The sequence below is a fragment of the Corvus kubaryi genome, unplaced genomic scaffold (assembly GCF_017639235.1).
Source record: "Corvus kubaryi isolate FWS band 111438036 unplaced genomic scaffold, C.kubaryi_AGA036_p1.0 64885, whole genome shotgun sequence".
Classification (NCBI taxonomy): Eukaryota; Metazoa; Chordata; class Aves; order Passeriformes; family Corvidae; genus Corvus; species Corvus kubaryi.
The window spans coordinates 27,817-39,409 of record NW_024581583.1 but is presented as its reverse complement, the minus strand read 5'-3'; the positions used below and the strand labels follow the sequence as shown (position 1 = coordinate 39,409).

At 68.6% G+C, this 11,593-nt stretch overlaps 2 protein-coding genes across 4 annotated transcripts; one reads left to right on the top strand and one right to left on the bottom strand.

Moving 5' to 3' along the window:
- Positions 1-114: 114 nt before the first annotated feature.
- Positions 115-3,151, top strand: LOC121672727 (cyclin-dependent-like kinase 5). 2 transcript variants are annotated; one of them, XM_042045511.1, is made up of 12 exons: positions 115-221; positions 331-419; positions 513-580; positions 696-756; positions 855-911; positions 1,003-1,098; positions 1,395-1,469; positions 1,563-1,659; positions 1,736-1,805; positions 2,149-2,209; positions 2,286-2,366; positions 2,607-3,151. In XM_042045511.1, the coding sequence occupies exons 1-12, from the start codon at positions 185-187 to the stop codon at positions 2,790-2,792; spliced, it is 978 nt and encodes a 325-aa protein (XP_041901445.1). In that variant the 5' UTR covers positions 115-184; the 3' UTR covers positions 2,793-3,151. The 2 variants fall into 2 exon arrangements, with proteins under 2 accessions (XP_041901445.1, XP_041901446.1); XM_042045512.1 differs by having other exon boundaries at positions 2,624-2,753.
- Positions 3,152-3,499: 348 nt separating this feature from the next.
- Positions 3,500-10,781, bottom strand: LOC121672726 (acid-sensing ion channel 1C-like). Of its 2 annotated transcripts, XM_042045508.1 has the most exons (11): positions 9,789-10,779; positions 7,158-7,308; positions 6,865-6,992; positions 5,850-6,000; positions 5,716-5,772; positions 5,258-5,411; positions 4,605-4,696; positions 4,454-4,533; positions 4,313-4,384; positions 4,166-4,212; positions 3,503-3,661 (listed from the first exon to the last, which is right to left on the bottom strand). In XM_042045508.1, exons 1-11 carry the CDS (start codon positions 10,341-10,343, stop codon positions 3,583-3,585), a joined length of 1,566 nt encoding a protein of 521 aa, XP_041901442.1. In that variant the 5' UTR covers positions 10,344-10,779; the 3' UTR covers positions 3,503-3,582. The 2 variants fall into 2 exon arrangements, with proteins under 2 accessions (XP_041901444.1, XP_041901442.1); XM_042045510.1 differs by lacking the exon at positions 5,258-5,411 and having other exon boundaries at positions 3,500-3,661; positions 5,850-5,926; positions 9,789-10,781.
- Between the last annotated feature and the right edge of the window lie 812 nt (positions 10,782-11,593).

Below are 11,593 nucleotides of genomic sequence, written 5' to 3'. Positions count from 1 at the left end.
TCGCGGGAGGTGTGGCGGGGCGGGCGGGGGCTGCCGGGAGGTGTGGCGGGGCCGCGCAGGGGCTGCCGGGAGGTGTGGCGGGGCCGCGCGGGGGCTGCCGGGAGGTGTGGCGGGGCGGGCGGGGGCCGGTGGCGGGGCCGGGGCCGGGGCCGGGCCGGGCCGGACCGGGACCGATCGCGGCACGATGCAGAAATACGAGAAGCTGGAGAAGATCGGCGAAGGTGCGGCAGTGCCGGAGCCGTGCGGGGGGACCTGGGTGCTGTGGGGCCCGGCGGGGGTGTCGGTACGGGTACCGGGGGCTCGGCCGTGACCCCCTTCCGTTCCCCGCAGGCACCTACGGGACCGTGTTCAAGGCTAAGAACCGGGAGACGCACGAGATCGTGGCGCTGAAGCGGGTGCGGCTGGACGACGATGATGAGGTGAGGGGGGGGGGCGGGGCTGGGACCCTCCCGGGACCCCCGCCCGGGACCCCCGGGGACCCCCCGGCTCCCCCAACCCGGCGTGTCCCGCAGGGGGTGCCCAGCTCGGCGCTGCGGGAGATCTGCCTGCTCAAAGAGCTCAAGCACAAGAACATTGTCAGGTACCGGGGGGCTCCGGGAGGCAGCGGGGGCTGGGGGGTCGCGGCACGGGGCTGCTCCCCCCGGTGCTCCGGGCCCGGGCGGGCGCTGGGGGTCTCAGGGACCCCTCCCCCGCAGGCTCCACGACGTTCTGCACAGCGACAAGAAGCTGACCCTGGTCTTTGAGTTTTGCGACCAGGTGAGCACCGGCGGCACGGGCGGGGTTCCTGGGGGGCACGGGGGTCCCTGGGGGTCTCCAAGGGTCACCGCTCCCGGCTCCCCCTCGCTTCCCCCCAGGACCTGAAGAAATACTTCGACAGCTGCAACGGGGATCTGGACCCCGAGATTGTCAAGGTGGGTGTGGGAGCCCTGGGGAGCCCCCGGGGTCGCAGCTTGGCCCTGCGGTGCTGGGGGGCTGATGGACCCTGCCTGTGCTCTCCCACAGTCGTTCATGTACCAGCTGCTGAAGGGCCTCGCGTTCTGCCACAGCCGCAATGTCCTGCACCGGGACCTGAAACCCCAGAACCTGCTCATCAACAGGGTGGGGGCACACGGTGGGAGTGGAGGGATGACAGTGGGAAGGGCCCGGGACAAGGGCAGATGGAGCAGGGGGCTGGGCGGTCACACCTGGGAGTGGGGGGCTGTGCTAGGGGGTCATGCTTGGAAGTGGGGGGCTGTCTGTCTGTCCTGGGGAGTCATATCTGGTGTTTGTCCAGCCACAGTTTCAGCTCCATCTCTCCCGCGTTCCCAGTGATGGGAAGGGCAGCAGGGCCGTTGTCCCTGGGGTGTGGGGGACACAGGTGGGGCCCCCCGCGCTGACCCTGTCTGTCCCCCCAGAATGGGGAGCTCAAGCTGGCAGACTTCGGGCTGGCCCGGGCCTTCGGCATCCCTGTGCGCTGCTACTCGGCCGAGGTGAGCGGGGGCTCGTGGGGCTCGGGGTCCTGGCCCCACGCAGCCGCCGGGGGGTCCCCCTGTCCCTGTCCAAGTGTCCCTGTCCCTCCCCAGGTGGTCACTCTGTGGTACCGGCCCCCCGATGTTCTCTTCGGTGCCAAGCTCTACTCCACCTCCATTGACATGTGGTCAGCTGGGTGCATCTTTGCGGGTACACTGTGGGGCGAGAGGGGGCGGGGGCCTGGGGGGCCAGGGGGGCCTGTGGGAACCACCCTCTGTCCCCCCAGAACTGGCCAATGCGGGGCGGCCCCTCTTCCCAGGCAATGACGTGGACGACCAGCTGAAGAGGATCTTCCGATATCCTTGGGAATGGGGAACCCCAGAATGGACTGCTTGGGAATGGGGAGCTCAGGGAATGGGGAACCCAAAGGAATGGAGACCACTGGGAATCCCCTGGGAATGGGGAGCCCTGTGGGAAGGGTGATCCCCCCGGAAATGGGGACCTCCAGAATGGGGGATTGGGGGAACCCTGGAAAGGAGAGCCCTCAGGAATGGGGACATCCCCTGGGAATGGAGACCCCCTGGGGAATGGGGAGCTCTGAGAATGAGAATCCCTGGGAATGGGAACCCCCCTTGGCTGGGCAGAGGGGCAGGGGGGCAGGTGCCGGGTGCCCTTGTGGTGGCCCTTGACTGTCCCCACGCTGCTGGGGACCCCCACGGAGGAGCAGTGGCCGGCCATGGCCAAGCTGCCGGACTACAAGGTGAGAGCTGGGGACCGGAGGGGTCAGAGGGAATAAGGGGGTCTGGGGGAGCTGGGGGTCACCTGTGTGTCCCCAGCCCTACCCCATGTACCCAGCTACCACCTCCCTGGTCAACGTGGTGCCCAAGCTGAACGCGACTGGCCGGGACCTGCTGCAGGTGAGACCCCCCTCTGTCCCCCTGCCTGTGCCCGTCCCCGCCTGTGTCCCCCACCTCTGGTGTGTCCCCCAGCCTGCACCTCCCCCTGCTCGTGTCCCATTGCTGTGTCCCCCACACTTGTCCCCCCTGCCCACCCCATGGGGGCTCCGGCTCCTGGGAGTGGGTGCCCTCCCCCCTCGCAGCCCCCTGCCCACCTGTGGGGGCTGTGGGATGGGGAGGGTCCATGCTCTCCCCCCTCAGCTCCCCGTGCCCCCCAGAACCTGCTCAAGTGCAATCCAGTGCAGCGGATCTCAGCGGAGGAGGCCCTGCAGCACCCCTACTTCACCGACTTCTGCCCCCCCTAGGGCCCCCCAACCCCCAGACCCCCATGAGGGGGGCAGCCCCCAGCCCCCCGCAGCCAGGTGCCAGCCCGTGCCAGCCCCCTGAACTGCAGCCCCTCCGGTATTTATTAGGTTCTGCCCTGGCTGCGGGGGGCTGGCACAACCCCCCCAGCCCCGGGGGGTGGATGAGAGGGCTGGCACTCCCTCCAGGGACACAGGACTCACCCGGGGGCAGGGGACTTCCCAAGGCATGGGAACCCCCGGGACATGGGGCCACAGGGCTGCTGGAGGGGCAGGACCCTCGGGGACCAGGCACAGGGACCCAGGGGGGAATACGCCCCCCACCCTCCTCTCCCGACTCCCCCCGACCCCTTCTCTGCTGGGGGTCCTGGGTGTGCCCTCATCTAGGGCGCTGCTGTACGTGGGTGATGTGCGTTTGGTGTCCCATAAAGAGCTTCCCCCCCCCAGCGCCGCCTTCTCCTTCCTGGGGTGTTGGGGCCCCGCTGCTGCCATGCGACAGCTTCCCCGCACCAGCCCCTGACCCCTGGCCCAGCCCTGTGACCCCCCAGCGTTGCCTTCTCCTTCCTGGAGTGCCCAGGACCCCTCAGCACCCCCAGCCCCCTGTTCCCCCCCAAGCAGCCCGGAGCCAGGGCTGGGGCGCCTCTTTATTTGGGGGGGCTGTCGGGAGGGGTTGCATGTCCAGCGCGAGGGGGCACAGGCAGCGCATGCAGGGACGTGGGAGCAGGGCCGGGGGGGGCCCCTCACCCCCAGCCCCCCGGCACCCCCTCAGGGGGCGGGGGGGGCCTGGAGGCCGCCCCGCGGCCCGGGGGTGTCCCCCCAGCCCCCCGGCCGGCGGGGGGGCGGGCTGGGCTCCGCGGGGGGGCCCGGGGAGGACCCTAGAGCCGGGTGACGAGGTAGCAGGTTCGGGGCGACGCCGAGACGGGGCGTGGGGCCGGGCAGGGGGGGCCAGGCGCTCTGCAGGGGGGTCGGGGGGTCAGCTCCCTCCGCCACTACCGGCCTTCTGCGCCCCACCTGCTGGGGTCTCTGGCCCTTGCCCCCTCCCCTCGTGCCCCCCAGGGTGTCCCAGGAGCTCTCCACTTCGGGAGGGACCACCACGCGGCCAACCTGGAGCCAGGCTGGCCCGTCCCATGTCCCCCACCCGGCCCCCTCTCTCCTGCCCCACTGTGTTCCAGAGGGGAGGTTGGGGGACCCCAGCCCAGCTGAGGAGTGTCAGAGCAGGGGGGACCCCAGAACAGGGTGCTGTGGGGTATGATGAGGATGGGGATGTCTGCAGGGAATGGGGGGGTCTACAGGGAATGAGGTCTGCAGAGAATGCAGGGGGGTTCGCAGGAAATGGCCCCGCACCCCCCACGCTGGTCCTGGGGGGCCCCCACGGACCCCTATCTCCCCCCAGGGAGTGACTGCCCCACACTCCCTGTGCCAGCCCTGGGGGCCTCTGGTTGCCCCCCCCCCATGTACCTGGGTGGGCGCGGGGCCGTGGGGCTGCCCGGGACCGCCGGGTGCTCCTGGACGGGCGCACGGAGGGACGAGAGAGCGGTGAGCGGGGGGATGATGAGGTGCGACCCCCGAGCTGGGGGCTGGGGAGGGGGGGGCGCGGGGGGTTACCAGGGTGCCGCCATCGCTCCGGGGGCTCCGCTTCTTCTCCTTGTACAGGCTGAGGAGTTTGTCCCGGAACACCTGGGGGGGGCAGGTCAGAGTCCCCAGCCCTGAGACCCCCAGGAAGGGGGGAGGCCAGGGTGGGCTCACCTCATACAGGTAATCAAAGATCTCCAGGATGGTGAGAAGGCTGGCACCGATGAAGAGCCCCATCTGCCCCCCAATGTCACCTGTGCGGGGGGTGACGTCAGTGAGGGCAGACCCCTGGTTCCCCCGGCACCCCCAGGCCCCCATCCCTCACCCAGCAGCCCGGCCACCTCGTACGCCTTCTTCTGCTCGATCATCTCATAGTTCAGTGCCTCGAAGAAGATGTCCAGGACCAGCACATTGTCCCTGGGGGGATGCAGGGGACAAGGGGGCAGCATCAGGCACAGGGGGGCCGTGCCAGGCTGTGCTGTGTCAGGCTGGACTGTGCCGTGGGGTACAAGGGGGACAGGGCAGAGGGGTGTGCCAGGCCATGCTGTGCCATACTGGGCTGTACTGTGCCATGCTGAGCCATGCCGTGCTGTGCCGTGTGGGTTTCCCGTTTCTGGGGCAGATTTGCACAGGGGAAGCCGTGCCGTGCCATGCCATGTCACACTGTCACCCCGTGCCATGCCATGTCACACCATCATTTTGGGCTGTGTCAGTTCATGTCTGCTGGGGGTGCCATGGGGCTGTGCCGTGTCACACTGTCACTCTGGGCTGTGCCAGTTCACAGGTGCTGGGGACGTTGTGTCACGCTGCTGGTTCATGTCATGGGGCCGTGCTGGGCCATGGCACACTGTCACACTGTGCCATGTGACGCCAGTTCTCATGCTGGGGCTGTGTGGCTGTGCCGTGCTGTGTCACACTGTGCGCTGGCGGGGCGGTGGGTGACACCGCGGTGGCAGCAGTGGTGGCAGTGTCACTCACGCAATGTACTGCTCCGTCTTGTTGAACTTCTTGGCCAGGTACTTGGCCGAGGCCTTGCTGGGGATCTTCACCATGGAGAGCTCTTTGCCATAGCGCACCATGGCGCAGGGCGTGCGGCATGCACAGTACTCGCTGTCCTTCGTCACCAGGAAGTCTGGGGGGGGCGTGGGTGGGACGGGGACCCCCGGGACCCCCGCCCACGGGGGGCAGGCGGGATGGTCCGGGGGCAGAGCTGGAGGGCGGTGGGTGCCACCGGGGACAAGTGTGCCACAAGTACTACTGGTGGCACAGGGAGGAGGCCCGGCCCTGCGCATCTGGGGGACAGCAGTGACCCCCACCCTGGCGAGGGCACAGGGACCCCGGAGCCACACTCACAGAAACGGGGGCACGGGGAGGCTGAGGGGTCCCGGGGAGAGGGCAGGGGTGTCCGGGGCCATTGTGGGGCACAGAGTACGTACCCAGCGCGGGGTCGGCGCACTCCTTGTACTGCTCCGGGGTGCAGACGTTGGCATTGCCTGCGGGGGAGGCGGCGGTCGCAGGCGCGGGGCTGGTGCCGGCAGCCCCGCAGCCCCCCGGCCGCCCCCGCGCTCACCCGGCATGTGCACCATGCGGCAGTTGCAGTTCTCGGCCAGGTAGCGCGTCTCGCAGTCCAGGCGGCACGCAGTCAGGCTGTAGTTGGTGAAGAAGTCGGACTCGATGGGGGTGGCCTTGCAGTCCCCCCACGGTGGGGGCAGGTACACCAGCTGCCGGGCACCCGCTAAGGAAAACACAGCCTCCCGGGGCCCCGTGTCAGCCCCGATGGCCCCGGTGTCATACCCGGCCCACCACGGTGCCATCCCTCGGGCAAACCTCACCCCGCACAGCCAGTGCGGCGGGTCCTACCGCGCCAGAGCCCCCGTTCCACCCCGTTCCCTCCTTTCTGGGCGTGGGGATGGGCGTTGCAGCAATTGTCACCTGTGCTGGGTGCCACAGCGAAATCTGGCAGGTGGCACTGTTTGGGAGCATGCGGGACCAGGACGTGCCAGGTGGGGGGGTCAGCACGGGCCCCCGCACTCCCCTCGGTGCCTGGTGCAGGGATTATGCCTGGTGAGGACCCAGCACCCCCCACCCGTGGGCGCCAGGGCCACATTCCTGCTGCCGCCGTGTTACTGCCGCCCATGTGCTGGCACACGTGGTGACACCCACCCGAGGCACCTAAATTTAGGTGTCTGGCTGCGGGGGCCGGGCGCTGCCACCCCCCCCGGCGGCTGTTCCACAGGAACCGGGGGGTCGCTGCTGGAGCCGGTGCCTGCGCAGGGGCTGCCCCACACCGTGTGCTGCTCCCAGCCAGTGCAGTGGCACGGTACCCTCGGCATGTCTGGGCATGGGGTGTCCCCATGGGGATGGCCGTGGTACCCATGGCAGAGTTCGGGATGGCCCCATGGCTTGGAATGTCCCCACAGGGATGTCTGTGACAACAACAGGCCATCCCAAGCCCTTTGGGGGTCCATTCTGATCCCTTTGGGTCTGCATCCCAAGCCCTTTGGTAGTCCATCCCAATCCCTCCAGGGGCCCATCCCGATCCCTCAGGGGGTCTATGCCCAGCCCCGGGCACCGTGCCCGGATACCCGCTGCTGCTGGCAGGAGACGAAGGTCTGGAAGCCAGGGGCAACGCCAAAGCCCAGCTGGTCAATGAAGGGTGGCTCATCCTGGCTGTGGATCTGCACCTTCACCCCCGCCTCAAACGAGGTCTCATCTGCAGAGCAGGGGGAGGGGAGTCAGGAGGCAGGGCGTCTCACCCATGTCCCCCCAGATGGGCTTGTGCTCACCTGTGTCCCCCCAAAAGGACAAGTACTCACCTGGGACCCCCCAGACAGCCAAGTGCTCTCCCCCATGTCCCCGCAGATGGGCAGGGTCTCACCTGTGTCCCCCCAGACGGGCAGATACTCCTCCTGCTGCACATTGAGCATGAGCTCGAGGCCGTTGCCGGAGCCGCCCTGCAGCGTGGTCAGCACCTCGCGCCCCGGCCCCCCCGGGTTGAATGTGTAGCACTTCCCCAGGCGTGTGAAGATCTGCAGGGACACAGGGCACACGTGGGACATGGGGACAGGGCTCTCACTGCCACTGCAGGGACCCCATGGGGACATGGGGATGGGGCATTCAGTGCCACTGTGGGGACCCTGTGGGGACACAGGGACACACATGGGGACATGGCAATGGGGATTCCAGTGCCCCACATGAGCCAGGACAGGATCCCAGTACCCCTAGAGGGTACCTACAGGACCCAGGAGTGGATCCCAGTGCCCTGGGACAGGATGCCGGTGCCCCCAGGAGAAGGCGAGGATGTAGATGGTGCCCGCGCCTGCGCTGCCGCAGCTCTGCAGGGATATTGGGTTTCGTCGCTGTTCCAGGGAACATGTGGGGACACTTGAGGTGGGAGGGCACAAGCCAGAACAGTGATGGGGACCAGGACTCCTTTGTCACAGCAGCAGAGGCCACCATGTCCCCCCCAGGACCTGAGAGCCTGTCCTGGGCCAGCCACCCCAGGGACTGCGGGGACCCGCACCCCCAGCCAGGAACCCCGGGGTGACCTTGAGTTCCCAGGGATCGGTACCCACAGCCAGGGACCCTGGGGTGACCCTGAGCCCCCAGACTGGTCTCACGGCCCCTCACCTCCTGCCGTGTAGTCCCATGGCGTCATGGCCCCCTCTGCTATGGGTGCCCCCACCCGGGGGTTATGTCCCACGGGGGGAGCGGAGGGGGCGTTGCTGTGGCAACCAGCTGCTCCCAAAGTGGGGACCCGTTGCCATGGCAATGCGGTGCCCAAGGAGGAAAGGGGGGGGCGGGTGTCATGGCAACGGCTGCCCGGCATGGGGATGCTGGGGGGGGCATGGGTGGGGACAGTGATGGGGACGTGGCCCCAGCACTGCCAGTCCTCCTTGACTCCGCACTCAGGGTCACACAGGGACCCACAACCCTGCACCCTGGGGACCCCCTGTCCTTCACCCTGGGGACCCCAAGCCCTGCACCGTGGGGACCCCCAGCCCTCACCCCGAAGATCCCCTGTCCCCACACCCCCATCCTGCCCCATTCAACTGGCGCTGGGGTAGGTGAGAGGAGACATGTTTCACCCCAATGGCCCTTGGGCCCCCACCACATGTCCAGGAACCTCAGGGACACTAGGGCCCGGGCTGGGAGGAGGTGCAGGGACACAGTGCCCAAGCTCAGCACCATGGCCCAGAGCAGAGGATCCCAATCCGGGGCTGAGACTGGCCGAGCCTGGGGATTTTGGGAGGCAGAGCCAGGACCCTGCTGCTCAACCAGGCACGTGCCACCCACCCCAAGTCCTGCCCTGGGGACCCTCAGCCCTCCTGCCACATGTCCCGGCCCTCAAACCCAGGGGCCATCACCAGTGGCTGGCCCTGCTGCAGGAACAGAGGGCAGAGCAGCTCTGGCCACAGGCACTGGGGCACGGGGGGAATGGAGGGAGCATGGGGGGCACAGAGGGGGCACGGAGCTGTCACAGGGTGGCTCATCCCTAAGCTCCGTGGTGACTTAATTAGTGCTCTAAGAGCTTTAGGGTGACGGTAATTGCTGGGGACAGTGATGTGGACTGGGCAGAGCTGGCACAGCAGACGTGAGCTGCTCAGCGCCCACACTGCTGCCTGGTGCTGCTGTGGCAGGAGGGATGTGTCCGTGCTGCCCATGCCACCATCACTGCCTGTCCTGCCCACGCCACTGCCCCTGTCCACCCTGCCTATGATACTGTCCCTGCCCATCCCAGTGTACCTGTCTGTCACACAAGTATCATGATCCCTGCCTGTGCCACTGTCCCTGCCCTGATCTGGGGGCCACAGCGAGGGGTGCTGGGGGCAGCAGTAGGGGGTGCTGGGGGTCACAGCAGGGCGGCATGGGGATCCCCACCCATGTCAGGCATGGAAGAGCCTCTGTGCCAACAGCCAGGACAGTGGCTGCTGCTGGCAGTGCCCGGTGGCACCCGAGGCGGGCGCAGGTGGTGAGGGCTGCACCTGTGAGCACCCTGTACAAGTGACACCCCTAGAGGTGAGCACCCACACCTGTGAGCATCCTGTCCTTGTGAGCACCCTGTACCCCGAGCATCCTGTGCCCACCACCACCCCTGCCCAGGGCCTGCATGCCGGCAGAGACTCCCAGCCAGCACAGAGTCCCCGGCACAGCCCTGCTCCATCCTGGGCACCGTTCACAGCTGCCTGGCACCCCTGCAGCACCCAGGGTGGGGGAACCCCTGTCTGGCAGCTGCTGTACCCGGAGGGGAGGGCAGGGGCTGATGGTGCTGTGGGCGGTGGGATGAGAGAGGGGACTCACCTGCCGGCGTCTGACCCCAGCAGGACTCCCAGGTCCCTCCACAGCCCCGGGGGCACACAGCGGGTCCCCTCCCCATCCTTGCGGTGCCCAGGGGCAACAAGCTGGGAGAAGGACCTCACCCATGGATGCCCAACCCCAGCAGGCTCCCGTGTCCCTCCGCAGCCCCGGGGCATACGGTCAGTCCCCTCCCCACCCTCTTGGCACTCACCACGGTGAAGTTGCGGGCAGTGCAGCCGGTGCCACGGAAGGAGCACTGCAGCAGCATTTCAGCCAGGTCGTGGCCCGTGCGGTTGTAGAACTCGGCCATGCTGAAGGGCTTCGCCTTGAAGTTCTTGAAGTTGGCCTTGTCGCGCAGCGCGGCCAGGACGTGGGGCTCAGCCAGCTGCGGGTTGCTGATCTCGTAGCGCTCGTTGAGCAGCGCCAGCAGCTCGCCCACGTGGTACATGTCGTTGCGGGTGATTTTGGAGAAGCGGAACTCGTTGAGGTTGCAGATGGTGATGGCCGGGAAGGTGAGGTTGCGGGCAGCCACCTCGTCCAGCTTGGTGACGTGGGGGTAGGTGAGGAAGTAGGCGACGCGCTCGGCGCACACGAGCAGCAGCAGCCCCAGCGAGCCCAGGAAGAAGCCGCCCCAGAGCACGCGGCGCAGGGACACAGCCCCGTAGGCGAAGACGTGGCTGATGCCGTGCAGTGAGGAGCTGTGGGCGAAAGCCCGCAGGCTGGAGAGCCCCTCGCCCTCCCCGCTGCCCTCCGAGCCCCTCCTCATCCTGTTGCCGCCGGGGCCCCGCGCTGCCCTGCACCCTCAGCCCATCGCCGCGCCGGGCTCAGGGCGCAGCTGGCGGCGAGGGAAGGGGGGGAGGAGGGTGGGCAGGGGAGAGGAAAGGCAGGAGAGGCAGGGCAGGACCGGCCGCTTCGCTCCCCAAGGTCCTTCACGCAGCCGGTGCCGATGCTGCCCGACCGGTGCCGCGGAGCCGCGGGCAGCGCAGCGCAGCTCCCGTCCCGGTTCCAGCCCCAGCCTCAGTCCCAGTCGCGGTCTCGGTTCCGGTGCCGGTTCCAGCCCTGGTCCTGGATCCAGTCCCGATGCCAGCCTCGGTCCCCGTCCTGATCCCGGTCCCGGATCTAGCCCCAGCCCCGATCCCGGTTCCAGCTCCCGTTCCAACCCCAGCCCCGGTCCCGCTCCCGGCTCCGCTCCCGCCGCGGCGCAGTCGCCGCCGGTCCCCGCCGCCCCCCGCCGCCGCCGCCCCCGCCCCTCCTGCTCGGCTCCACCCGCCGCCCCCGCCGGCGGCCGCAGCGCTGGGGTACGGGGGGCCGAGACCCCCGGGAAGGGGGGACCAGCAGGCAGCGCCCCTTCATCGGGCAGCTCAGGGGAACCCACCTCGGGGGTCACACAGAGGTCCCCCCGTCCCAGGGTCACGCAGGGGTTCCTCCGCCCCGGGGCGTGATGCAGTGGAGCCTTCACCCCAGAAAGATGCCACGGGGTCCTCTCACTCCGGGGGTGACACAGGCGTCTCCCATCCTAAGGCTGATCCAGGCGACCCCCCCCCACCCCGGCAGAGTCATGCAGGGCTAATCCTACCCCAGGGGGTCACATAGGGGTTCCCCCAGCCTGGGGGGTTGACACAAGGGTCCCCTACCTTGAGAGGCGGCACAGGGGACAGTCCATCCCGTGGAGTCACGAAGGGGTAACCCCCATTCCAGGGGCCCCCATCCCGGGGTCATGCAGAGGGTCCCCTTCCCCAGAAAGTTGACACAGGGTCCCTCCACTCCAGGGGTGATATAGGGGCCCCCACCCCTATAGGCGACCCCTCTCGCTCCAGGGGGGGGGGATCACACGGGGGTCTTCCCATCCCAGAGGTCACCCAGGAGTTCCTCCACTCCGGAGGTGACACATGGGCCCCCCTGCCCCGGGGGTTAATATCGGGGCCCCCCATGACAGAAGTCACGCAAGGGCTCCTCCATCCCGGGGGGGAATGCAGGGGTCCCCCATCCCGAGGTCACGTAGGGGCTCACCCCCCC